This window comes from Ursus arctos, chromosome X (assembly GCF_023065955.2).
Source record: "Ursus arctos isolate Adak ecotype North America chromosome X, UrsArc2.0, whole genome shotgun sequence".
Classification (NCBI taxonomy): Eukaryota; Metazoa; Chordata; class Mammalia; order Carnivora; family Ursidae; genus Ursus; species Ursus arctos.
The window spans coordinates 102,510,284-102,535,934 of record NC_079873.1 but is presented as its reverse complement, the minus strand read 5'-3'; the positions used below and the strand labels follow the sequence as shown (position 1 = coordinate 102,535,934).

The 25,651-nt window shown below is 50.0% G+C and overlaps 1 protein-coding gene across 2 annotated transcripts in view; it reads right to left on the bottom strand.

Annotated features, from left to right (window-relative positions):
• The window catches only part of XPNPEP2 (X-prolyl aminopeptidase 2), a 28,474-nt gene extending 3,928 nt beyond the window's left edge, over positions 1-24,546 (bottom strand). For both annotated transcript variants that reach the window (XR_006411839.3, XM_026520561.4), the window contains exons 1-20: positions 24,233-24,546; positions 21,914-21,990; positions 20,365-20,475; positions 19,169-19,232; positions 18,150-18,254; positions 17,816-17,902; positions 16,763-16,909; positions 14,029-14,130; positions 13,269-13,350; positions 12,768-12,963; positions 11,911-12,000; positions 10,649-10,758; positions 9,793-9,870; positions 8,571-8,642; positions 6,541-6,601; positions 5,152-5,221; positions 4,540-4,644; positions 4,041-4,100; positions 3,553-3,629; positions 337-426 (exon numbers count right to left, since the gene is read on the bottom strand). Coding sequence is in view for 1 of the 2 variants with exons in the window: in XM_026520561.4 (XP_026376346.1) it covers positions 337-426; positions 3,553-3,629; positions 4,041-4,100; positions 4,540-4,644; positions 5,152-5,221; positions 6,541-6,601; positions 8,571-8,642; positions 9,793-9,870; positions 10,649-10,758; positions 11,911-12,000; positions 12,768-12,963; positions 13,269-13,350; positions 14,029-14,130; positions 16,763-16,909; positions 17,816-17,902; positions 18,150-18,254; positions 19,169-19,232; positions 20,365-20,475; positions 21,914-21,990; positions 24,233-24,281 (1,833 nt within the window). In the remaining variant the exon portion in view is untranslated. The remainder of the gene's footprint in view (positions 1-336; positions 427-3,552; positions 3,630-4,040; positions 4,101-4,539; positions 4,645-5,151; positions 5,222-6,540; positions 6,602-8,570; positions 8,643-9,792; positions 9,871-10,648; positions 10,759-11,910; positions 12,001-12,767; positions 12,964-13,268; positions 13,351-14,028; positions 14,131-16,762; positions 16,910-17,815; positions 17,903-18,149; positions 18,255-19,168; positions 19,233-20,364; positions 20,476-21,913; positions 21,991-24,232) is intronic.
• Positions 24,547-25,651: the final 1,105 nt, after the last annotated feature.

Genomic DNA, 25,651 nt, shown 5'->3' with positions numbered 1-25,651 from the left:
TATCCCCATTTTACAGAAGAAGGGACTGAGGCTGATATTAGAACTTGTGGTGGCAGAGTCCAGAGACTCAGTCTCAGACTCCCCAGGAGTTCGCTACCTGAGGTTGGGCAGGTTGGTCTGACCAGAGAGTTCTAGAAGCTTTGGAGTCTCTGGTGAGGTCGGGGAGGGATGCCTCAGTGTGTGCCTTCAAGCTAACAGTGTGGACCGTCCCAGGGGTAGGGGAAGTGGCAGAGGGTCTTGGGGTAGGGGGAGCAGAGGCAAGAGAGGCCCAGGGTTGGGGAGAAGGCAGTCAGTGGTTTATGGGCCGAAAGATGGACAGGGCTATAGGTCACTTACGTGTTCGGGAGACAGCAGGCTGACATCAATGAGGTTCCGGTCATAGGGCACCAAGGACACCACTTCAAAGGTCAGGTAGGACCCTGGGTACTGGGATGCCACAGGGAGGGCAGGAAAGCAGGAGAATGAGTGGGTAGAAGGGGGCTTTGCTGAAGGGAGGGATGGAGGACTCCACTCAGAAGCCATGGGCACAGGGAACTGACCGTTGTCAAGCCTGAGGCTCAAGTAGGCTGAACACCCTACAGCCCCCTTGTCCACCCCCACACCCCAATCTGCCACTCAGCACCTCGCCTTTCATGCTTATTAGGTCTGTATTTGTCCAGCACCGTGGGGGCTTGTTAAATATGTACATTCCCAGGTCCACCCCCCAGACCACTGGAGTGAGAACTTCTAGCACAGGGTTGGGAACCTACATTTAAATAATTTTAAGATAAGTTATTAGGTTTTTATGTCTGACTATCTAATCTATATCTTTATACATTTCTATCTCTATCCAAATCTCTTTGTATCTATCGATTGACCTACCTATAGAAATAAGTATAAAGAAGACAAAATAGTCCATAATTCCCATTTCCCAGAGATCCTTTGCATGGTTGTGCTTAGGAAATACAAACTACAAAAAGATACACAATAAAAATGGAAAGTCTCCTCCCTGCCCAGTTGCCTTCCTGAAAACATTGAAGACAAATACAGTAAGGAATCCATTATAATTATTTTAATCCACACAAAATGGATCCTACCACATGTTTTTCTGCACCTTTCTCTCCACCCTGTTAATAGTAAACATAGGAGAGCGCTGCATATTAGCACAAGGATATCTACCTCACTCTTTTTTAAGGGCTGTGTAAGGGTCCACAGCATGCACGATGATTTATTTAATCAGTGATGGATACGTAGGCTGTTTCCACTTCTTTTTTTTTTTTTTTTTTTTTTTTTTTTTTACTGTAACTATCGATGCTACAATCCACCTCAATGTGTAAAATGTCGTGGTGACGTTTTGGGACTAGATCCAGAAGAGACATATCTGGCAGAGGGATTGCTGAGACAAAAGGTATAGGCATTTTATGTTATGTAATGTTATGTTATGTTATTTTTTAAAGATTTTATTGATTTATTTGAGAGAGAGAGAGAGAGTGTGTGTGTGTGTGAGAGAGAGAGAGAGAGAGAGAAAGAGCAGAGGGAGGGGCAGAGGGAGAAGGAGAAGCAGACTCCCTGCTAAGCAGGGAGCCCAGATGTGGGGCTCGTGGCTCAATCCCCAGACTCCAGGATCATGACCTGAGCCAAAGGCAGATGGCTTAACCACCCAGGAGCCCCAAGGCATTTTAAGTAGATATTTTGATTGATATTTTCAAACTGTCCTCTAGAAAGATTGTATCAATTTGTGCTTCCTCCAGCAGTGTGTGAGAGGGCTCATTTCATCATAGATTCTCCAGTACTGGGTATCATTAAAATCTCTCATCGTTTGCCAATCAGATAGGTGATACATGGTAATCTATTGTTGTTTTGATTCGTGTTTCTTTAAGATTAAAGTCGAGCATCTTTGCATGCTTATGGATCATTTGTGTTGATCCTAGAGAGTTGCCCCTTCATGTCCTTTGCTGTTTTCCCTATTTTTGTCTTATTGATTTGTAAAAAGCTCATGGCAAAAGAAGGAAATGCATGCTTTCCCTGTGGTACATGCTCTAGTTGCCATACATCTTTTGACTTTGTTTATGGTATTGTTTCCATATAGACGGGTTTGGTTTTTTTTAAGATTTTACTTATTTGAGAAAGAGAAAGAGAGAGAGGGAGGGAGAGAAAGCACGATCAGGGCAAAGGGCAGAGGGAGAGGGAGAAGCAGACTTCCCGTTGAGCAGGGAGTCTAAAGTAGGGCTCATTCCCAGGACCCTGGAATCATGACCTGAGCTGAAGGCCGACATTTAACTGACTGAGCCACCCAGGTGCCTGTCCATATAGACAGTTTTACATTTAATTTATCAATCTTTTTCTTCATGGCTTCTGGGCCGTGCATAGAAAGGCCCATTTCCACCCTGGGATTATAAATGAATTTATATAGATTTTCTTCCAGATCTTTTATGGTTTTACCTTTAAATCTCGATCCATTCAGAATTTTATTTTGGGGTAACAGTAAGGTTCTTCACTTTAATAGCCCCCCAAAATAATTAGCCATTTGTCCCCACTGCCCATTTATTAAATCTCTCTTGTCTTTACTCTTTTGAAACACCAGCTTTATTATAAATTAAATTCCCATTTTGTTTATAGAAATTAGAGGGGCGCCTGGGTGGCTCAGTCGGTTAAGCATCTGACTCTTGATTTTGGCTCAGGTTGTGATCTCAGGATCATGAAATTGAGCCCCACGTCAGGTTCCACCCTCAGCGTGGAGCCTGCTTAAGATTCTGTCTCTCTCTCTCCCCCCTTATCCCTCTGCCCCTCCTGCCCAAGAAAAAAGGAAATTAGAGGGTGTATTTCTGGATTAGCTGTTCTGTTCCACTGTGACATCTGTCTCTCCTATCTGTGGTGTTATACTGTTTTCGTTACAGTAGCTTCATTGTATGTGCTAATATCTGAAAAGCCTAGTTTCCCTTATTGCTCTTCTTTTCCAGAATTTTCCTAGCTACCTAGCTATTTTTGCATGTTTGTTTTTACAAACTTTACTATCATTTTGTGAAGTTACAAAAGCATCCAGTTAGTACTGAAATTGAGGTTGTCTTGAATTTATAGATTAATTTCTGGAAAAATGACATCTCTATAATATTGAAGCTTCTTTCCAGAAAGCACCATTTACTTAAATCTTTCTTATGTCCCTCAGTGGAGATTTTCTCCCTATAAATAAGTCTTTTTAAGTTTTTATGTAGGTATTTTATCCTGTTGGTTGCTCTTCTAGGGAATCTTTGTATCTAACAAGCTCCCCTAGTGATTATTATGGGCATCGGAGACCAATGATTTAGGGCAGGGATACCAATTCTTTTGGTCTAGGGTGGGACCTGGGCACTGGCATTAAAACCAAAAAGATCTTCTGAGAATGCTGATATTCTAACGTGCAAACAGACTTGAGAAACTCTGAGTTATGGAGTTTTTCTGGAGCGGAGGAAAACTCCAAATTAGTTCACGTCCACCTATTAAATTCCCTTCTGCTTGGAGCTTCCTTATACCCCATGCAGCCCAAAGTCACTGCCATGCTGTCTACAGCTCTAGACCGTCACAGCAGCACTTTACCTTGGTCTTTGCTTCTACCACGAGGGCCACATCTTCAAGACGTATCCCAAATTCTCCATCCTGATAGTAACCAGGTTCTAGGAGACACAGAGATGCTGGTGGTATTAAGCAGGAGGAGGACCCAAGCCAGTATTTCCTGTACCAATTGAGGAGTGGCTGGACAGCCCAACTGCCTGGCTGCCCCAGGCTTGGGCAGACCCACCACTGACCATGGGGGAGGCTAGGCCTCGTGGCCCAGCAGGGAAGGCTTCAGAGCTCACTTGGATCCTGGAGGCACTCCCATCTCCTGGTGTGCTATGTCCCAAGGGCAAAATGAGGGTTTGAGCTGAAGGGTTTTAGGATTAGGATGGGACGATGCATTTGGGGCTGGAGTGCTGGAGCCCAGGGGGCCTGTGTCTGGCATGCTCCCTGAAGGCTGGTGCTACCTAGACTGCAGTCCTGGGCTGATCTTAGGGTGGGGAGGGGATGGGAGAGCCCAAGAGCCATACCGATGGAAGTGAACATGCCCTTGGCCATGGGGATGTTGCCAGACTGGAATCCCACTGGCCCTGGAAAAGAAGATGTAGGCATGGTGTCAACTCTCCCGTACTCACCGGCTTGGAAACTAGCAGGCTCTGGGGAGGAGCAGGTCGCTGGGGAACCCTGGGGCATCTCTAGCGGCACTTGTCCACGGCATCTCTATCTACCTGGGGCTGGTATGGAGACCAGATCAGCTCTGCTTTTATTACTCTGACGTCTATGCCAGCCAGCGCTAGGCATTGACCCACCACTCTTCTCTGCGAGGCCCTCCCCGATGCCAAGCAGGCAGCAGGAAGGGCCAGTTGCTACCATTTCTCACTTACCTTGTGGAGCATCACCTCCCACCAGCTGGGTAACGCTGGGTGGCTCACTGCATCTCTGTGGGTCTTAGTCATTTCCATACCTGTGACATGTTCTACCTCCTTCATAAGAGGGGGAAGCCCAGGGAAGTGTAGAAGAGACACCTACACTCATGCACACACAGGAAGTTGCCAATGCCATGGCCTGTCCCATGACCATAATTGAGCCCAACATCCCACAAGGCTCTGCGGGCAAAGATCTCCATCATTCGCCCTGGAAGAGAGATGGCCCCAATCAATCAGCTGGACCCCAGACTGTCAGCTTTGCCTCTTCCTGCTCTCTTGTTCCAGAACCAACACCAAGACGGGACCTGTGGCAAGTCGCTCCTGAGAGGCAGGTTAGCATGCACTTTTTCCAGCACATCCTACATCGTACCAGCATTACCTGCACTGATGACTCTACTATAGTTTCTCCCCATCTATCAAGATAACTGCTTCCTCCAGGAAACCTCCCATGACTGCTCTAACCCACAGTGACCTCCCCCTCCCCACTGAGTTGGAGTAGTAGATTAGGAGGCAGGAGGCCTGGGTTCAAGGCTTGGCTCTCCCCTCTGTGTGACCTTGGACAAGTTGCTTTCACTCTCTGGGCTGCATTTTCTCATCTATACAATGGAGGGGATGATGATATAATCCCTGCCCCACTAGCCTCCCAGGGTAGCAGTCTGGATCCAGTGAAATCAGAGCCTGAGTCTCTGGGTCCAGCCTGGTTTCCAAAACCCACCTGATGTACTAGCAGGAAAGACGAGTCTGGACAGATCGATATTTCCTATCAACACGCGGGTATATGCCTCCTGATGGCGAGAGGGAGAGGTAATGTGCTGCATAAGAGGAGGATTTTAGAAGTTTCCAGCTGCTTGGCCTGTGCCCACACAGGTGTGTGGGCCCAGGCCTACAGGAGGGCTGTGTAGGGGGGTAGGTGCGTGCTCATGTGTGGTCATCCAGGTTCTGGGAAATGGCCAGAAGCATCTGAGGGAGACCTGTCAAAAGCTGGAGCGTGGTCCATGGGGTTCTCTTTGGCTGTGCACAAGGAACGCTTATAGATGGTGGTGGGCTGAGGCCTGACGGTAGGGAGTTGGGAGGCAAACTCCCTGAGCTAGAATCCTGAATTGGCCACTCACAAACTTGGAGACCTTGGGCGAGCAACTTTAACCGCTCCATGCCTCAGTTTCCTCGTTTGTAATGGAATGATCACAGTACCAGCTCATAAGGCTGTTGGGAGGAGTAGGTAGACTAATGCACATTAATGTTTTAAACAGAGTAAGTGTTCAAGTAGAGGTCGGCTCCCTTGTTACTGTTAGGATCATCCTTCAGTTTTCTTAAGGCCTTATGTTTGAGTTAGGGCCTCATAATCTGGCAGGTCAGCCTCTCTTGGTTGGGCTGGTTCACCTTGTGGATAAAGGGAAGGTGGTGGGCTGACAGCAACCTCTTCACTCCTTGTGGCAATGTGGTAAGTTCCTTTCATCACACACACACACACACACACATACACGCACACACACACACGTCATCTTGTTCAGGACAACCTGGGGACTTAACCCACTAAACTGTGAGCTCCTCGAGGCCTGGCCGGCTTTTGTTTTTTCTCTCTTTCTAGTGCCATGTCTGAGCCACAGTCTACTTGCTGAATGCACGAATGCCACCCCCTGCTCCCCACCCATCCAGAGGCCCCCGGTGCACACAGAAGATGCCCCAGCCTCTGCTCCAGGTAGACTGGCTCTCGCTGCTTTCTGAAAACCTCCAGCTCCTTTCCACCTCCACCTCTGAGACTGCCTGTGCTGTTTGTCTCTGCCTGGAATGCCTTTTCCCCTGCTTTCTGCTGCGCACAAGGCTAGAGACACAGACAGCACTAAGTAAACATTTGTTCACTGATTTACTGAAATGGGATGATGAAGAGCTTCAGCTGAGGCCCTATTAGAGGCCTGAAATACCTCTGGGGAAGCCAGGAGCATTGGGTTTTCTGGTTCTAACTTGCTGTGTGACCCCAGGCAAACTACTTAACCTTTCTGGGCCTCAGTTTTAGCCTCTGTAAAATGAAGGGCTCTTGCTGGAGTGATTGCTTGGATGTCCCTTGGGTAAAGGTGGGTAGGGGAATTCTGGGTCCAATGCTTACCTTTTGGAAAGCAGTGGGCGTGCCCCAGTGGACTGTTCTGGTGATGTCTGTGGTTCCATCCCTGTGGGCCAGGAAAATCAACATATACAGCTCTGCCGAATCTTTGGGGGTAGGGATCGTGGCTGTGTGCTGCCTGTGTGCTTTCCACGGGGGTTCGAGTGGCAGGAGCGGGGTGGGGGTGAGGTGGGTTAGGGGTAACGAAAGAACACAGATGCTATCATCAAGTTCCCATCTTCAGCATCTTTGCATAAAGGGACTCTAAAGCTATTAAGTTCAAAATTGCTATGTTGTCTGACAGTCCTGATCCCCCACATACATACTCCGCCCCCATACCCCCTAGTTTGGCTGTTTTATAAATCTGGGTTTCTTGGGTCAGCCTGGCTTTCAAAGCAAAGTTTCTTCCAGGCTTTCAGGGAGGCAGGAGGGAGCGGAACGTCCCATTTTTACCAGTGGAGAAACAGGTTCAGAAAGATCATCGCACTCTTACACATTCACATAGTTGTTTACCATTTCTAGAACACTTTTGCAGCTCCCTGGGAAGGGTAGCAGGAGAGGCCACATTATCCTCATTTCCCAGATGAGGCAATTGAGGCCATGAGCCATCTCCCTTTCTAAGCCTCAGTGAAGCCAGGCCTGGAGCAAATGCTGACTCGACACAGTCCGCTCCTTGTAAACATGGATCTAACCCAAGGACTTGCTCAGAGTCCCAGGGAACTGAAGCCAGAAGCCGAAAAGTCTGACTCCCAACCGCCAGCAGCAGCTGTGCCCCCAGATGGCCCCTGTGGCCACTACCAGGGAGGGGGTGGGGAGTAAATGTCCCAGGGCCCTGGGGATTCCTCCTTGGGAGCAGGTTACAGAGCGTGACAGACTTCTTCAAGAAGGAGAGAAGAGGAAGTGAGGTGACCATTTCCCCGGCCTCACCCTGCTCTGAGCATGCCCCAATCCAGCAACGCCCCACAAATCCACTTCCTCTTTGCACATTGGCCATCTCAAGTACACAGAACACACAACGCCAGACTGGGAACAAGCAAAGGCTGCTAGGCTAAGCTCTTGTGTTAGCTCCCAGAGCTGCACTCGCAGCAAGCGAAGAGCCGTTTTCGTTAGCACGTTCACCGTTTCCACAGGATAGAGGATGGGAAATGGTTTGAAACGACTCCTTGCTCCTCCATCAGTTCAGCACACCCCTTCCTCCCCTCACCAACCCCGCCCAAGCTTTCCACAAGCCCATGAGAAGAGAAGAAAAAAATCTACTGGCTCATCTCATCTCAACTTCTGTGTGAATGATTGGTCACACATTTGGAAAAATTGGGGTTAGCCTATTCTGCATGGCTGTTCTATCTAAGTGTTCAGATTGTGCACTGTACAAGGGTAACACTTCTAAAGGGGGTACCAGGCACTTCATAGTTATATAGGCATGTTAATGAGCGCACGCGCTGGTGGACACACAGATCATGGAGTCTCAGAGCAGGGGGAGAGGGCCCTCCTACGTAACCCGACGTGGCCATGCACACATTCACGCATATCTACTCACAGACACATACCCGTGCTGATACGTGTGCCCTGTTCCAACTGTGCTCCAGGCACCCCCCCTGAACACGGTCACCTGGTCTGTGCCGTGCGGGGAGAATGGATGCTGCTGCTGGTGTGGGGACCATGTCCAGGGTGCTCATGAGTAGGTGAGAATGTGGGTACGGTGTCTGTGCTGCCAGACAGGGCTGCCAAGCATGGCTGCTCAGACTGTGTCATGATATGCGGCTTCAAGAACATTTTACTTGAGCAAGGAGAGATGTTTCCCGATTCTCACAGAGGTGCCGCAGGCGCAGCCCCACTGTTTTGGCTTCTGTGTGTTTCCCACTGCACGGGGGTCCCCAAGTGCACAAATGGGAACGATGCTCAGGCTCATTCCGTCCAGGGCTCTCCTTTCTCAGACAGAGGATTCCCACCCAGGAAGGGAGAGCTGTGGCGGCTCTTCAGAAGCCCTGGATGTCTGAGCTGAGGCAGTTGGCCAGGGCAGGGTGGGGAATACATACCAGTATTGTCCCCCAGAATCCAGCAGGTACATCTCATCTGAAGACAGCTTCCGGTGCTGCTCCTTGGTCGGACTAGGAAGGGGAGAGCCACTGAGAAGGGAGTAGCCTAAGCCTGCCCTGGGTGGGGTGGGGGGTCCTGAGAGGAAGCAGGGGAACCCCTCACCCCTTATTTCCCCAAGGGCCCTGGGGGAGCACTCGGTTGATGCTGCTAATGTCCTCAGTGTATATCTGTTGATCCTGCGCCTCACCAAGCAAGGCTCCCAGCAAGGGGAGAAAGGAGGGAGCCGGAATGCGGGAGCCTTGAGAGCCTCAGAGAGCACCCAGGGCCAGCATCTCGTGCTACATAAGGAGACGCAGGCCTGCAGAGGCTCGGGGCTTGTAGGAGGCTGTGTGGTAAAGCTGGGAAGGAGCTGGGCCTGGACCCAGATGCCCAGTCCAGCGCTCTCTAACTTTCTGTGGCCTCTGAGAACACAGGGCCCTGAGAAGCCAAGACACAGGAAGGGGGGGGGAGGTCCTCAAGGATGGGGCTGGAGAGCAAGAGTTGATAGGGCCAAGGAGTTCCTCCCCTGCTACTCTCTAGGGGGGAGAAGGGGCTGGGCCGAGGCAGCTGCCTTGGTGCGGGATGCCATGGGAGGGAACTCTGGGAGGGAGACTCCAGGGGAGGGAATTGTGGGATAGGCCAGGCTGGCCAATGGAGGTCATCTGATCTCCTGCTGCTGTGCCCGTGCCAGGCTGAGGCATTCTGGTCAGCGTGGGCCCCCAGATTCTATCAGACAGGCCTGCAGGTGTTTGTTTTCTATGAAGCCAAACATCTGTTTAGCCCACCTCTGGGCCCACCTTTGTTGGCTCAAGCTGAGTAAACAGGCCTTTCTCCCTGTGTATTCGAGAGCTTTAAGAATTAGCTAATATAAATAACTCACAGGAAGCCAAGGAAAAACATCCAACAGCAGCCCCGCCTCTCTTCCAGATCCCTCAGCCCCGTGTGCTCACAAAGTCTCAACCTTTTGTGGTAGAAAACCGCTTGGGCCTTTTAATTTCATGAAGACTCCCGAGCCCTGACTGAGCTCCACTGCCCACCTGTAGCCCCCACAGTGCTAAAGGCCTCAATCCTTAAATGTGGGCTTGGGTCCCAGACCATTCCCTCCTTCACATCCCCTCCCCCACGCACATACACCAGGATCCCGCCCCACAGGGCCCTAGAAAATTCCTTCTCCTGAAGTACCTGTAGTGGGCCAAGGCAGCATTCAGGCCACTAGCAGAGATGGTTTCGAAACTGGGTCCAGAGGAGAACTCTTCCTCTCTAGAAAGTACATGGCAGGAATGGTCAACAGACAGGCTCAGAGAATAGGCTGGGCCCAGGATATCTAACCAGGGCAAATGGAGGTCATGGCTGCCTCTACCTCAGCCAGACTCCATTTGGCACTCTCAGCCCCACCTCCTGGTGCCATCTTCCCAGGCTCCAGTCTGTCAGTTATAGAGCATTCAAGGTCTGAGAAGGAGTGACTGTAGACACCAATTATTCCCCCTCCACCTCCATTTTACAGATGGGGAAACCAAGGCCCATTGTCCCACAGTGAGTTCGTGGTAAAGCAAGAATAAGGAAACCTAGCTCCTTGTGTCTGAAAGCTTCCCCAGCCCCAGAGCGGCATCCTGCCCCTCAAACCCACACTATGCTTACCGCCTGAGCCAAGCGTGCCCTCAGGGAACGTCACTCCCCAACTTGATATTTTCAAGTGGTCCGGGAGCCCCACCTGGCCTGACCCAGCCACCCCATCCCTCCCCCGCCCCCCCCCCTCCCGCCGGAGAGAGGGTCTGTGCCTGAAGCGGACACTAGGGGGCACTGATGGGTTGTGGCCCTTCAAGTTGTCTGGCTTTCAGCCTGGGGCCGGGGACTGTCATGGAACACACCCTGCCCAGCTCCCCGACTATCCAAGCACCTGTTACTTCTTGCTCCAGAGAGGCCCCCAAATACAAGGAGGGCCTTCCTTCCCGTCGAAGTAAGGAAGCTAAATCCCCCTCCCCGCCCCCACGCCCGCACTTAGAGACAGTCCGTCCCAAATTCGGCGGTGGGGCTTCACCCGCGGAACTGGTCCAGCAGCTCTGCCCCTGAGAACTCATCCACGGTGCCTTTGGGCACGTTCTTCTCCAGCCAGACCAAGTAGCGGATCACAGCCACGGCGTCGCGCACCTGGAGCGGGCGAGCAGAGCCGAGGGGCGGGCTGAAGAGCGCTCGCCAGCCAGGGCTCTTCGATCAAGGAGATCAGGTGGCTGCCCCGCGAGCGGGAGCGGAGCTCTAACACTCCAGGGTTGCCGCGACTGTTTGAGGATATTAAGGGATTCTTGTTCAAGTTTATATATGATCATAGTGTGGTTATGTTTTGAAAAGAGTTCTTATCTTTCAGCGATACTTACTGAAGTGCTATCTTTTAGAGATACTAAAGTGTTGCCAGAAAAAACCGTATGATAGCTGGGATTTGCTTCAAAACCAACCAGCGGCAGAGGGTTGGGTGTGTGGGCAAGGGATGTGGCCTTGTAGACCAAAGGGCCACAAAGTGGTGAAGCCGAGGGAGGGCGCGGGCGATCATTAGGCTAGTTTCTCTGCTTTTGTATATGTTTAAACTTTTCTATAAGAAAAAGTTTTGTAAAATGCGGCGAGTTCTTCTCGTTTCAACAGGAACATCTGAAAGAGCAAGCCAGCCCCTTGCCAGGGTGGGGAAATCAGGACAGCAAACACTTACTTAACACTTGGAATGTGCCAGGCAGTGATCAAAGCAATATATATATTATTCAGTACAATTATACTTATATAATTATATAATTCTGTTTATATGTATATAATTACATATTTATAAACTCATTATATATTTATATAAGTACATATTTCTATTTATATGTATATACTTATTGTATGTATGTAAATATATATGTACACACATTTATATATGATTGTACATGATATATTACAATTAAAATGTTAATTAAATATTACTTATATATTTTAGAGATATTATGTATTATATAACATATATGTTTATTTATATATTTAATCCTCACCACAACCCTATGCTGTAGATTCCTGTTGATGATACTCATTTCACAGATGAAGTAACTGAGGCCCAGAGAAGTGAAGCAAGGAGCTGGAATTTGCATTCAGACACTCTAGCTCCAGGGCCCAGGCTCTAGACTGCAGTACCAGGCTAAGAATAAGGGGGTGAAGCCCAGGAGTCTGGTGCCCACTTCTCTGTTTCACTGAGCTTCTTCAGGTTCCTTGGCTGGGTCTCCTTTCTAACTCATCAGACCAGAAGTTCCCAACAGGCTAGTCTGCCTTCCCGTGACTTACGTGGCTGGCCCTGAGGAGGGCCTGTTCCTTGTTGTTTTTCACTGCCTTGGTCACCATCACTGGGGAGTAGGTGTCTTCTATGAGTTTCTCCTGTCATGGGCATAGAGGAGGAGGTCGGGGGGAGGATCTCCAGGGCACAGTGGGGTTTGAAAAGGATTGGCAGGAGGGCCCAGCTAAGGCGAGACTTGTCATTCCCTACAGTGGTGAAGACCATTCCTTCTTGTGCTTTCTGGCTGCCCAGGTCTTTCCCTGTCTTCCACGTCCAGCTGAATTTTACCTCCCTCCCTCCCTCCCTCCCTGCCGCTGGATCCCAGCAGCGCTCTGGGATAGATCAGAACCTAGCCCCTGCCACTTAATGGGCTATTCTAACAATGTGAGTTTCCTGCCCATATCATATCATAACAGATAACATTCACTGAGTGCCTGCTGTGTGCCAGGCACTGGGCTTTACATGTACTATCTCCTCTAATCTCTTCAGAGCAAGGCCTCTGAGGTCAGGGCTCTTACTGCCATTTTGCAGGTGAGGAAACAGAGGTCCAGACTGGCTAAGTCACTTGTCCAAGGTCATTACGCAGTCAGTTCAGGGCAGAACCAGGACTCAGTCTCAGGTTTGGCGACCTCAGAGCCTCTGCTCTACCAGGCTGTACTCCCTCTAGTCTCCTTGACAACCTCTGAGCTCTCTGTGGATAGACATCTGCTTCCTCTTTTTCCATGTTTTCCCTGGGAAGCCTAGAAGGGGAGTGACCAACTGCCTGAATGGCTCAGGGCCTGTGGCCCCACTTTAGGTTGAGACTTATCAGGGCTGGAGCGGGGGAGGGGGGTGATGCCTGGCCCAGGTGGGGGCCCGACAAACCTACCATAGGCATCACTTCATAGAGCCCATATGTAGTATAGCTGGTCCCGATCCAGATCTTCACATCTCCGGAGGCGTAGGTCTGGACGTTGTCACGGACCTGGCTGTAATCTTCGAGCTGCACACACATGGGGCCCATGCAGCTGGAATTCAGGTACTTCAGGGTCTCAGAGTCAAGGCAACTCTTGTTTACAAATAACCTGGGTGGGGAGGGAAGACCAGGAGGGTCCTGAGGGTCTCCCAGGACGATGCAAAGGACAGGAATCCCTTCGTTCCCGGAGGTCAGAGGAACCCCACCAAGGAGCCAAGCAGACCAGATTGGGAGTAGGTGGGAACAGAGGTCAAGGGGTCAGGAAAAGCCAACTGGAGGCTTCCTAGAGGATCCCGTTGGGGGCAGGCTGCAGGCTCCTGGGAAGGCTGCATATTAGGGCAGGGTAAGTGGTGGGGCAGGTGAGGGGCAGAAGTTGGAAGAAGTCCCAGAGAGCAAGCCAAGGAAAAGCCATACCTGATAGAGGAGTCTGTGAGCAGTGTGTAGGAATAGAAGAAGGGGTTATAAGGGATGTCACTGCCTCGAAGGTTGAAGAGCCCTGGAAGAGAATTGATGGGGACTTTTTGAGGCTGGTCTGCCTGAGGCAAGTCCATGTCCCCCCTTTGCCCCACCGTTTGCTTTGGACCCCCAAAGATTCCCAGCAGTATGCCTGAACATCTGCCTCTGAATGTTTCTCAGGTGTTTTTTGGAGGAGGGGGTCTTTGAGGCACTGATGAGAGCTATGGACCCTTTCTCCCAGAAAAACGAAGATACGCAGCCAGTAGTCAGCATAGTTTCAGTGGGTGCCCAGCAAATCTGAAGCCCAGAGCTGGGGTCAGGTAAGAAGCCCTGAGCCACGATGGGACAGAATCGGTTGGGGGGGGCACTGGGTGTTAAAGCTGGGAGTATGAATGCCCCAGGCTGGTGGCCAGGCTGATGGCAGGTGTTAGCTAGGCCCCCTTCCCTTCATGAGACAGCCGTTGCCGCTGTGGTCAGCCCATTCCTCCGATGGCCTGTGGGCTGGCTCCAGCTTGCTCTGGACCTCCTGGTTTTCTTTTTCAGCAGACATGATCTCCTGCCCCCTAGCTTTCTCAGTTCCCACAGGCCATGGCCATGGAGTTCGAGGAACCCGTGGTTATGTGGTGATTAGGGAAGGAGTCCTATGCTGCAGGGCCCAGGAGGCATGGGGGTTGGGGGGACCCAGGTGCCCACCCTGTGTCTACAAGTCCATACTCACAGGCTGTCTCATCGAGTGCCGACAGCAGGACGGCTGTTGGGCCCTTGCGATGCTTCTGCATCTGGCTGCGGATGTCAGCTACCTTCTCCTGCCAGGTGCCCCCTGGAAGCAAAGGAGCCCAAAGAAAGCATAAGTGGCATACTTTCCCTTTGGCATGCTGCTCTTGAGAGCACTCCCCTAGGGCAATCGTTTTCCATGTCTTTCAAAGCAGTAGAAACCTTTCTCCAAACAAACTCTGACTTGTATTGTTGGTAAGGACATGTACTCTCTGGACCGACTATCTGTGTTCAAATTCTGGCCCTGCCATTACTAGCTATGTGAACTTGGACAAATTACTTAACCCCTCTGTGTCTTATTTTGCATACCTGTGAAACGAGGATGGATTATTATGATAGTATCTAGTCAATAGGGTTGTTATGGGGATCAAATGAATTAATATTTGTAACGCACACAGAACGGTGTCTTGGTGTATGGTAAGCCTGGTGTAACTTTCTGATCAATAAATAAGCTTTCAGAACAAAGATCAAGAGAGCAGCCTTAGTTGAAGGGTGAAGGGATCAGTCTAGGTCATGTTCAAGCCTCTTTTCTGAAATAACCTGGTGCCTAATTAGCCATGGGTCCTTGAACATTGTTTTAATCCCTCTTTGACCCATTTTACAGATATTGAGACTTCAGGGAGAAAAAGTGACTTGTCTAGGGTTTCATAGCTAGCAAGGGGGTAGCGCTGAGATTTCCACGTGGGTCTGTTTAACTACATGCCCACCCTCTTACTTTATAGGAACACTGGACTATCTTGCTAACATTGTCAGTCCCCAGACTTGCCCTTAAACTCTGTGTCACAGAGCTGTCCTTTCTAGGATGCTTGTACCCTGGTTCTAGTTTTCATCTTTTATCCCTACCCTTTGCAATGCAGATGAAGAGTTTGCCCCTAGGCAGGGCTGAGAATTTGCTGGCAGAATGTCGTAAACATTAAGAGTCCCAGTTGGGCTCAAAGATTAGGCATAAGTAACTTAATGCCATTTAAAAAAACTTTAGGCAAACAGGTAAAAATTATTTAACAAGAGCCAGAGCTTTGGGTATGATACTTTTTAAGGATTATTTTATTTTATTGTGGTAAAATACACATACCATAAAATGTATCATTTTAGCCATTTTAAAGTGCACAATTCAGTGGCTTTAAGAACATTCACGATTGTGCAACCACCATCACTATCTAATTCCAGAACATTTTTATCATCTGGAAAGGAAACCCTGTAGCCGTAAGGCAGTCATTCCCCATTCCCTTCCCCCCTCAGCCCCTGGAAACCATTCATCAGCTTTCCTAAACTGGATATTTCATACAAATGGAATCATACACTATGGGGCCTTCTCTGGCTTCTTTTGCTCAGAATCGTGTTATCAAGTTTCATGAATGTGCGACAGCAAACGAAGGCAAATTAACCTTTCGTGGTCTCTTTGTCCTTTGCCCCCTTTAAAGCCTAGCAGTTGCTGGAGAGAAAGTCTCGCTTGTCTTTGTAAGCTTAGAGACTCAAGAACTCTACGCTCAGGCTTCCAGGCCCAGTTCTGGCTCTGGATGGCTTTTCCTTGAAGGCCAGCAGCCTATGAAGGCTCAGCATTTTGTCACTTGTGGGCAGTGACAAATCCCGCATGAATTCTCCCTCAGTCCCTGAAAGGCTTCCCCCCTTTATCCCCTCCCCTTCCCGACCTAACTGCGCCCTTCTTTATCTGAAAGGGATGAGTTTTATTTATGATTACACAGTCTTGGATAGCAAGTTTCTTTAAAAACTTTTTCGAGATGCAGAATGATTCTGCAAGTTATATCAGAACGGATAAAGAAAATTGGGCACAATTTTAGCTTGTTTCATCATCCTTGCTATTTTGAAATTTCCCTCCTGCTTTCTTGACTCCTTTTCAAATAAGAAATGTGCACGGACCTGTGTGTGGAAAGGGGCCTCTCAGATTGCCCAATATTCCTAGGAATCCATGTCCATTGGCTCTTTTGGAATTCCTGGGGAGGTCGGGGGTGGTGGTGGCCAAGACAGTGATTCATTGTCAGTAGCCTGGTCCTGGTCAGGATTTTAGTTACTGCTTACTAGAATCATAGAGGACGCTGTTCTTTTATGACGTATTTAGATGGTATCAATGACGTCAAGATGAAGATCATCAATGTTAGAATTTGTGGGGGGTCAGTTAACTTTCCTTTGTGGTCTGGTCAAAACCTGAACCCTAATTTGTGCCATGGATTGACCCTGAGCTTAGTTACATACTTCCTTTGTCAGCCGGCCCACCTGATCCTAGTCATCTTCCTATAGGAGGGCCAGAAGTCTAGGTTTGAATGAATCAATACAAACCGGTCTCCACTATCAGATAAGCAATTCCTATCATGTTGTTTTTCTCTCTTCAAAGGGGTAGGGTTCTTTTTTTTTAATCTTTTTTTTTTTAATCTTGCTCTGACTCCCTTGTTTCCTCCCTTCCTGTTCCCTCTTGCTTCAAATCCTAACACTATTTATTCCAGCATTTTCTATATATGGTCTGAGGACCTTTTGATTCAGACTCTTTGAGATGAGGGGGCCCAGACATCTGCTTTTTAAATAAGCATCCCAGGCAATTCAGGTGCACAGGAAGATTTGAGAACCGTTGCTTTGGTAATTCCCAGGACAACATTTTCAGCCAAAGGAGCAGCAGTGGGGACCCATGTTGCTTCAAGCTGGGGAGAAAGAGCATAGAGAATCACCTGTGAATGCCTCCTGCAGGGCATAAATGGGTTGGCTTGGAACCAGAGGCTTCTCTGACCCCCATGCCAGGTCCACAAGGTTGGCTGGGATGGACACGAGTTGTATGTTAGAGTCTTTGAGGGCCATGTCATAACTCTCCCAGGAACCTGCAGAGACAGGAAGCCGTCACTGGTCCCCTGTTTACACCTCAAGAAAAACTGTGACTCAGGCAAAATTAGTCCTTGTCTGTTCTGCCTCCCACTCCACTCCTGCCGCCTCAGCTGCCCAGAACAGGTCCAAGCAGTCTGTTCCTCCTGGAGTGTGTCCTCTCAGCCTCCTCTTCTGCTTTCAAAGCCTAATTGCCTGGGGCCCACCCCAGCACTGCCCTCAGCCAACTGGCTAGGCTTATCTTCTTAAGCGCCAATGGCTGTGAGGCCCTCTTCTCAGTGCTATCCATTTTAACTGAGCATCAGTGCCACAGCCTGAAGGAGTGGTGATGGTCACGTCACCGGAAAGCTGGCAAAGAAGCCAGTTCTGAAGGGGGAGCCTTTAGGTACATATTCATGAAGACTCCACCCTTGGGTCAGGCTGGCCAGCTGGCTGGGGCCCCAAAGCTCAGGGAGCTGTATTACTGGGGGGTGGAGACTATGCTTCTTTGCTCAGAAACCCGCTGAACTCCTTTGACCTTCCAAGCTACCTTCCAGAAGAGGGCTACCAAACGATTCTAATGTCATAATTGGTAGAGTTCCAGAGCACAGAGGATGGTTCTGGGTTCAAGAACATCCTGGCGTATTGTCTGCTAGATCTTAATGATTCCCCGAGTCTTCTAGGTTGGGTCTCTGTATGCATGGCTTTAAAAAAAAAAAAACTGCATTCTTTCTTTTAAATATATTTTCATCTCACAATCCATGAATAAATCTTTCTTGCAAAATATTCTGCAACTACAGCTTCAGACACTCTATCTTTAGAGTCATCCTGTCCCTCCTTCTACCAAGGTATGCTTCTTTACGTCCCAGAGGGGCTGAGTCACCCTTGTTGGTGTGGACAAATGCAGGAATGAGGGAAGAACATACCAATGGAGAAGAGAAAGGGGTCAAAGCCCACACTCCCTCCAGCAGGAACCTCAGTGAGGAGCCAGGTGACGATGGAAGTTATGTCAACTGAGAGGAAGACAAGAAAGAATGTAGAGTCACCTCCAGGGCTGGCCCCAGGCCTTCCAGTCAGACTTCTGTCTGTGACAGTCCTGCCACATCCATCCTCCCTGAGGTTAGCCTCAAAGGTTAGGGACGGTTTCAGATTCCCAGAGTCTCCGCAGAGGCCCATCATGGCTTTGCATGCGTCCTCTTACCTGTGCCTTCTTGAACCTAGTCCAGGTTTCAAAGTTTGGGGGACACGTGACCCTTTTACCTTCTTTATGTAACTCCCAGTTGCAGTCCATCTGCCGCTCAGCCTGGGTCCAGTAGCGACTGTCGGTCCAGAGACCTGCCTTCCGCATGGTCACCACTGCAGTTCCTGGGGCAGAACAGAGAACCTTGGAGGTGAGGATGAAGGTGAGGAAGGTGGCCTTAGGTAGTGCATGGGCACTATGGTGCTGGCTCTGAGAATGTCACAGGGGGCCTCCGGAAAGAACTTTGCTCCTCTGTTGCAAGGAAGTGATGCAGGAGACATTAAGGAGAGCATTGGGGGAAGCCAGCCTGGGCATCTCTGCTTTGTGTCAAGGGCCTCTCCTAAGGAGGGACGAGAGGGGTCTGCTTCTGCCAGTCCCAAAGACTCAATACTGCAGGTAGGTGCTCTCAGGAAAGATGGTGTGGTAGTTCATATCAAGACTCAGTGGCTGATGGGGACGCTAAGCCAGGGGCTTAGCTGAAGTCAGGCAGAGAAGTCAAACCCAGTGATTTTGGCGAGGATGGGTAAGGCAGTGGAGCTTGAAGTCCAGGGGAGGAATGTTTAAGGATCAGCAAGGGAAGCTTAGATTTCATTCAGGGGGCCAGGATCGGGGTGGGAGGCCCCTTCAGAAACCGGGGCCCCATAAAGGGCTTCTATGTTTGAGTCTCTTTTGGCTACGTGAGGTGTTGTCCGAAAAACCACCGGCTAAGTAAAACTCTGTCCCCAAGTGAGCCATGTGTGAAGAGAATCCGCGAGCCCCTAGTGGCTGCATGTAGAAGTAGCAGCTGTTCCAGAAATGGAGCCCATGGTGTGCTGAGGCAGGGGCAGTAAGCACAGGAACAGAGCCAGGAGGGCCATCTGCCTCAGGCAGAAGTGTGACTGGTGGGCTATGATGCGCCTTTTCAAGTGGTGGAGAGGAGGCTGAGCGTCTGGACACTAGGTCCTGGGGTCCTGGCTTCTGAGAACTGGCCGTATCAGAGCCTCTGTGACCACGGCTGGGTCTACCAACAGAAGCAATAAGGGCTGAATAATGCTCTCACCTGCAGACCCTGTAAAGCCGGTAATCCACGCACGCCTCTTGTCACGATTGCCAATGTACTCACTCTAGGAAATAAATAACACCATCGTTAGCTTTTTTCATGGAGTTAGACCCCCCCCCCGCCCCCAATGGAAGGCCCCCCCACCCCCAGCAACATCCCAGTTCTTTCTGTCTGGTCGGATTCAACCAGTCCTACAAGCCCAGGCACGCTGGGCACTTCTTCCAGGAAGTCCTCTGTCACTCCTCCAGATCTCAGGATCTTCCCTTCCTTTGGACAGCTGTATTTCTTGGAGTCTAAATCTCACAGTCCAGCACTGGGCAGAACAGCCAAAGACTCTTATCTCCCCGGCCAGAATGCAAATTCTGTGCAGTCTGGGATCATGTTTTTTGGTTCTTCTGGGTTCTCCCCTCCAGCTGTCCTGCCCCTCCCCAGTCTAGTACAGTACACTGGGTACATGATCAAGAACTTTGGCAGAGGGCTTCACACATTATTGTATTTTGATTGTCATCATCCTTCAAGACATATCTCAATATTTCCATTTTGCAGAACAGGAAACTGAGTCTCAGAGAAGTTGAGACACTCACCGAAGGTGGGAAAACAAATTCAAGCAATCTTATGAAAATGCCTTCTCCGGACAGGCTAGTGCTGGGAAGCTGGATGGGACAGAGGTGGAGCCAGTGGTGGGGAAAGGGTGGGCTGGGTGGGCAGGGGTGCTGCTTTGGGAACAGCAGTTCTTATTCAGACAATCTTGTTTCCTGGGAGCTACACCCCACACTCATGTAGCCTGGGCCTCTGGGTCATTCCAGTGCTCCGTCCATCAGGTTATGAGAAGGTTAGAATTCCTCCAGTCCAATTGCTAGCCCACACTCTAACCTACTAGGGCTAGAGTATCCTAAACATTCATTCTGGATCTGCCATCTAAGAATTGATCAAAATCGATTCTGAACTTGTTGACAGTTATATTGCCCAAAGTCAAGGAGATTTGGCAGTGTCTTCTCTCCTATGTAAAGGAATACATTCTCTCTGTTGCCCTAGAACTCCCATGTCCAAGCCCCCTACTTCCTTCCCTTTGCCTTTTGAATCCTTTCTCTGCCTTCATCTTCTGAGCCTTAATGGCCTCCAGTTTGTGACCTGTTCTCATTGGTGGTCGACCCAGGATCGCAGAGGGCAAGGGTCGGGGAGGAGATATCCCTCACCATGTGAGCGTCCGTTTCAGGGATGATGTAGGCATAAAGATTCTGGGTGTGCATCTGCTGGCGGAGGGCTATGAGCTGAGCCGTGGTATTGACCGCAGTAACTGGAAGGTACTGACAGGTGACAGGAAGACACCAAGACGCACACAGAGACACACATTGTTTAGAGAGAATAACACCTGGGCCCCAGCCTCTGGAGGTGCCCCCACCCTCCCTTTAGGCAGGTGTTGGGGGTGGGTAGGCTGGGCCAGCCTGGAGCGGAACGGGGTGGCAGCTGATGTGGCGGGTTAGTCTAGATTAAGGGGCCTGAGCTGAGTGGAGATGGAGGTGGTGAAGAACTTGGAGAGGAACTCATTGTGACAACGGGACCTGAGTCTGGGATGGGGGCATGGGTGAGAACTGTGGGAATCTGAGCCCTGACACTGGACTAGGCTGGAGGGATGGTGTTTCTCAGGATAACTTGGAGGCAGAGTTGCCAATTTAGGAAATCAAAATACACGCTATCCATCCATCATATTTGAATTTCAGATAAGCAACATATAATGTTTCAGTATAAGGATGTCCCATGCGCTATTTGGGGCATACTTATACTGAAACAAATACTCATGATTTGACATTGAGATGTAACTGGGCGCCCTGTATTTCATCTGGCAATCCTACCTTGGGGACTTTTTGAGTTTGCACTCACTGGTCCCGAATGGCAGCGGGGAATGAATGAGTACCCCCAGCAGTTTGCAGCGTTATCCAAAAAGATCCCCTCTAAGCCAGACATTTCTTTAAAGGCTGTTTTATCTTTAAAATGAAAAGTGTGGGTTTTTTGTTTTGTTTTACCATCTGCTCAATGACATATCCGTGTTTGTTTTCATATAAAAGGCTACCCACCTGCCTGCCCCAGTGGTCTCATAAAGTTGACAGGGCAAGCAGATGTACCCCATTGGCCCTGAGGCTTACAGAACTGCTGGCAGGCCACCAGCTTTCACCTCTGGCCTGCCTCTGCCTGAGGAAGCTCTTCCGCCCTACTCTGGTTGTGGAAAGAATCTTCTGGTCTCCAGGTAGGAAGCTACTGACCTTTCAGCTCCAATATGCTGGACCTTCTCCCCAGTCACACCCTAGGCCTCTCTCCTCCTTCTGTTGATGTTTCTAGTTCTCTGTCTTCCTTTCTCCACCCTTCTGTGCCGCCCTCTGTGCTATTCCTTTAGAACTTTTGTTTTCTTTCCTCCCATCCTCTTCCTTGCCTCTGCTTAGCCTCAGCCAAAGGCTAGCTAGGGACCTCCACCCTCCTTCCTGCCCTCCCCTCTCTAGTGGGGTGGCCCAGGCAAGAACGGAAGTAGATAACCTGCTGTGGGATGGGTGGGTGAGAGGGAGGGATGGGGAGGTGTCAGACACCTGAGAATGTGCTGCCCGCCCTGACGGATGTTAATCAGAAACAGGGGCCCCAGAGTCTGGAAGTCGGGGGAAAGTCTGGTAGAGGGAAAGGCTAGCAACAGAGCCAATGGGGGATGGGGAGGGGATGGGAGCTGAGGGGCGGGGCCGGGCCAGGGCGGGGCCTTACCGGAGGGCTGATGGAGCAGTTTCTCATATCCTCTCCTGTCAGGTCCAATGGTTTTGGGTGGCCCCAGGCACCCAAAGCTAGAAAACGGGGGGGGGGGGGAATCCAGGGTCACTTGAAGACCATTTAGCTTCTAGAGAGCACAGGGACATGTTCTCCCAAATCACACGCCCTGTCCCCACTGGGCCTCCATCCTTTGAAACAAGCAGTGCTGTCCAACTCCAGGATAAAAATAATCACATTTCACAGGAAATTAGGCCAAATGGGATGGCACCCTGGGTCACAATCAAAGAAACCTGTTTCATCGACAAGTGATTGCCACTTTTGCAGGGGTTTTAGTGCTCATTAAATCAATTTTGCTCTTCTAATCTAATTGGGTCTTTTCAGGGTTTACCGAACTGTTGTGTGTAAATTAAATTTTTGTAATCAAATTTTCTTTGAAATGCTCTAGAGGATCTCACTAAATAATAACCCCACCTTCATTTTACCCTTCTATAAATCTAATTTTATATATATTGGGTTTACTTAAATTCAAGGCCCACTTGTGCCATTTATTACAATCCGAATCTCTGGCTCTCCTTCCAGGACCATTTTGAATACATAAAACAGTCAATCCCAGTCTGACATCGTCGCCTGGTGGGGAAAAATTGGTTAGCATTTAAAGATCTTCTACTATGTGCCAGACACTGAGCTCAGTAATTTATCTATAGTATCTTATTCTATACTTGTAACAAGACTGTGAGGGGGGTATTACTGTCTATTTTCTATAGAAGAGGAAGCTGAAGCCCAGATAGGTTTGGTAACTCGCCCATGTCTTGCTACAGTGAGTCAGTGGTAAAGTAGGGATTTGAACCCGGGCCATCTGAGTACAAAAAGTCAACCATAGAAGGGTGGTGCCACAGAAAGGATGGAGTATATGAAAACTTAGTTTCCAATTTGGACTCTGCCCCAAATTTGGTGTGACCCAAGGAGAGTCACCCAGTATTCACTGGGCAAACATTTACTCAGTACCTATGGTGTGTCAGATACTTGGCTAAGTCCTACAGGCTTGGGGCCTTCCAGCCCTGAAAGTCCTGTGGTCTCTGATAGTCCTTTCCTCCAGCCCCCACCTTTAGGGGAGATCTCCTTAGACAGTAATGGGGACCTGGGTATGGGGAGACACTATACTTTTACCTTCTGAGTGGGTTGAGCTACAGACAGGTGGGTGGCTGGCATTAACACCAGAAATGCCCTGCCTGGCTGTCTTGGTCTCATAAACTCAAGGGGGAGATGAGACCCATACTGTTGATCTAAGAAAATGATCCCATTTCTGTAGGAACAGATCGTTGGCAAAATGGTGATGCTGAGATGCCAACATAAGAAGCAAGACTCAGCCAACCTGCGTCCCTCTGGACAGCCAGATTGCTGTTTTCTGAGGCCGTGGCTGAGTCTCTCTGTGTTTCCTGACACAGGGCCTGGCACTGGGGAGGTGCTCAGGAATTGGGTGCTGACTGAATTAGCGGGGTCCTACTGACAGAGAGGGAAGTGAAGGGAGGCTTCCTTAAGGCTGGGGATGGAGTGGGTGTGGAGGGCATTGAATGGAGCATCTAGTTGTGACCAAAGAGGAAAACAGGGCACCAGAGGACTGACAAAGACCTAACTTTAGTTAGGCTCTGTCGAGCCTCTTCTTTACTTGGATTTGACTTTGTCCATATCTATCCTGTCCTTGCTGGGCCTGCATCACCCAGTCCTCAATAAGAATCTTGCTAAGCCAGTTTAGAGACAATCCCCCACCCTTAATAACTGATCACCTTTGCTATCTGATCAAATTCCTCATCCTTCACCCTTCATATCTGTTCAACTTGGCTTGCCTCCAGCAGGAATCCTATTAAGTTGGCTCAGCAAGAACCCCCCACCCCTGATGTCGCCTCTTAGTAATTTTCCATCCACTGTCCCCCTCACTCTCTTCGCTGGCTCTAAGTCCTCAGCCATCTTTGCTGTATTCAGAGTTGAGCCCGATCTTTCTCCCCTATTACAATGCCCTTATTGCAATAGTTTTGAATAAAGTCTTCCTTACTCTTAACAAGTGCCAGAATCATCTTTTCTTTAACAGATGGGAATGGAAAGGTGTCAAGCCAGACTTGACCTGAGTCTGGAGGGCCCCAAGGACTGGCCCCGGGGTTCCTCTTTTTTAAGACAGAGAGGAGGACCAAGAGAGAAAGAGACAACCTGGGCCCCAGCCCTTACTCTAACCCTTTCTGAGCCCAGAGGGGAGAGGCCAGAGCTGCTCTCCAGCTGGACCTGCCCTTCCAGCGTGGGAGGGAGGGACCAGGATGCACATACCACAGAGGAGGACAAGCCAGGGGCAGCAGCCCCAGCGAGCCCAGGCCATGGGGTCTCCAGATGCTGGTGCTGGGAGGATGGAGGGATGGGGGAGAAGGGGCAGGGCTGTTTCCCTGGCCTCTTCCTCCAGACCTTCCCAGGGCAGGAGCAGCCAGGGGGTTGGGGCTGGCGATGGGGAGGAGGCGTCCGGCCGGTAGATGGAGAGTCCCCCTCTGGTCTCTTGTATCTGAAGGCTCCGGGAGTCCGGAGTCGGGAGTCCCGGTGGGTGGGGAAGCTTGGGCTCTCTGAGCCCGCCCCGTGCAGAGTCCAAAGATCTCCAGGGCAGAGGAGCAGCAGCTGGTCTCAATCAGCCTGCTGCTCCCCACCCCCCTTTCAGCAGCCCGCCTCAGTCATTCCTGAATTCTGTCCCCCTCCTTCCAGCAAGCTGTTTCCCATTAGCTCCCCCACCCCAGGCTCTGGCTCCGAGATGAATGTTTATCCTTCCTTCTCCTCTGAGCTGGCCTGTCTCAGAAAAAGCCAGTGTCCTCTCTCCCTAGTGTTTGGGAAGCTCCATTGCACCCTTTGGGAAAGTTGGTTACAGCTGGAGAGCTACTTTCTTCAGTTGGGGTGAGTCCCCTCAGGAGAGTCCCCTCTGTAAAAGTGCCGCCAGCCACTGGCAGAAAGGAAGACTGCCCTTCTCTTGGGACGTCTGGAATGGCGGAGTCCCACTCAGCTGTTGGAACCATTCCTATGTGAGAGGGAATGAAGGCCCCATTTGGAGGGATCAGGGGTTGCCACTGAAGAGGGAAAAAGACTCAAAAAGGGAAGTTTGGGGGCTCCCAGAAGACACAGTTGATGAACTGGACATGCCCTTTCTGCCATAGCTTCTAGAACAAGGCTTTGGTTCCCCAGAAGTATGGATCACTGCTACCCAGCATGAGTCCCTACAGGGGAAGTGGGGAATACAGGCCCAGCCTTGTCTCCACAGCCACAGCATCAGCAGGCAGCTCACTGCACCAGCGCCTAGACAGCTCCCAGTAAATGCCCTCTAGAATGCTTGGCCAGAAAGCAATACTTCCAAGAGACCAACAGACCCAATGGGCAGGTACTTACCTAGCCTGGAGGGCCCCAGAGGTAAAGTTTTGATTTTATTTTTAATGTACTGACACTCTGCTTACATACAAAAGTTTAAGTTTAAGGTGGCTTTCAAATAATCCATCCAAATACAATAAAATAGACCCATTTGGAAGAGGGAAAGAGGGTCTTCATGGGACTCCCTGAAGGAGGGGAATTAAACTAAGTGAGGAGGTTCAGTGAACTCTACCTCCAGGAGTAAAGGCAGAGGGCAGAGCCCACAGCCTCAGAGGATAGACCAGGGATGAGGACTGTGAGAACCCTGCGTGGCTCTGGGACTGCTGACCCTCCCACTGTCTTTTCCTT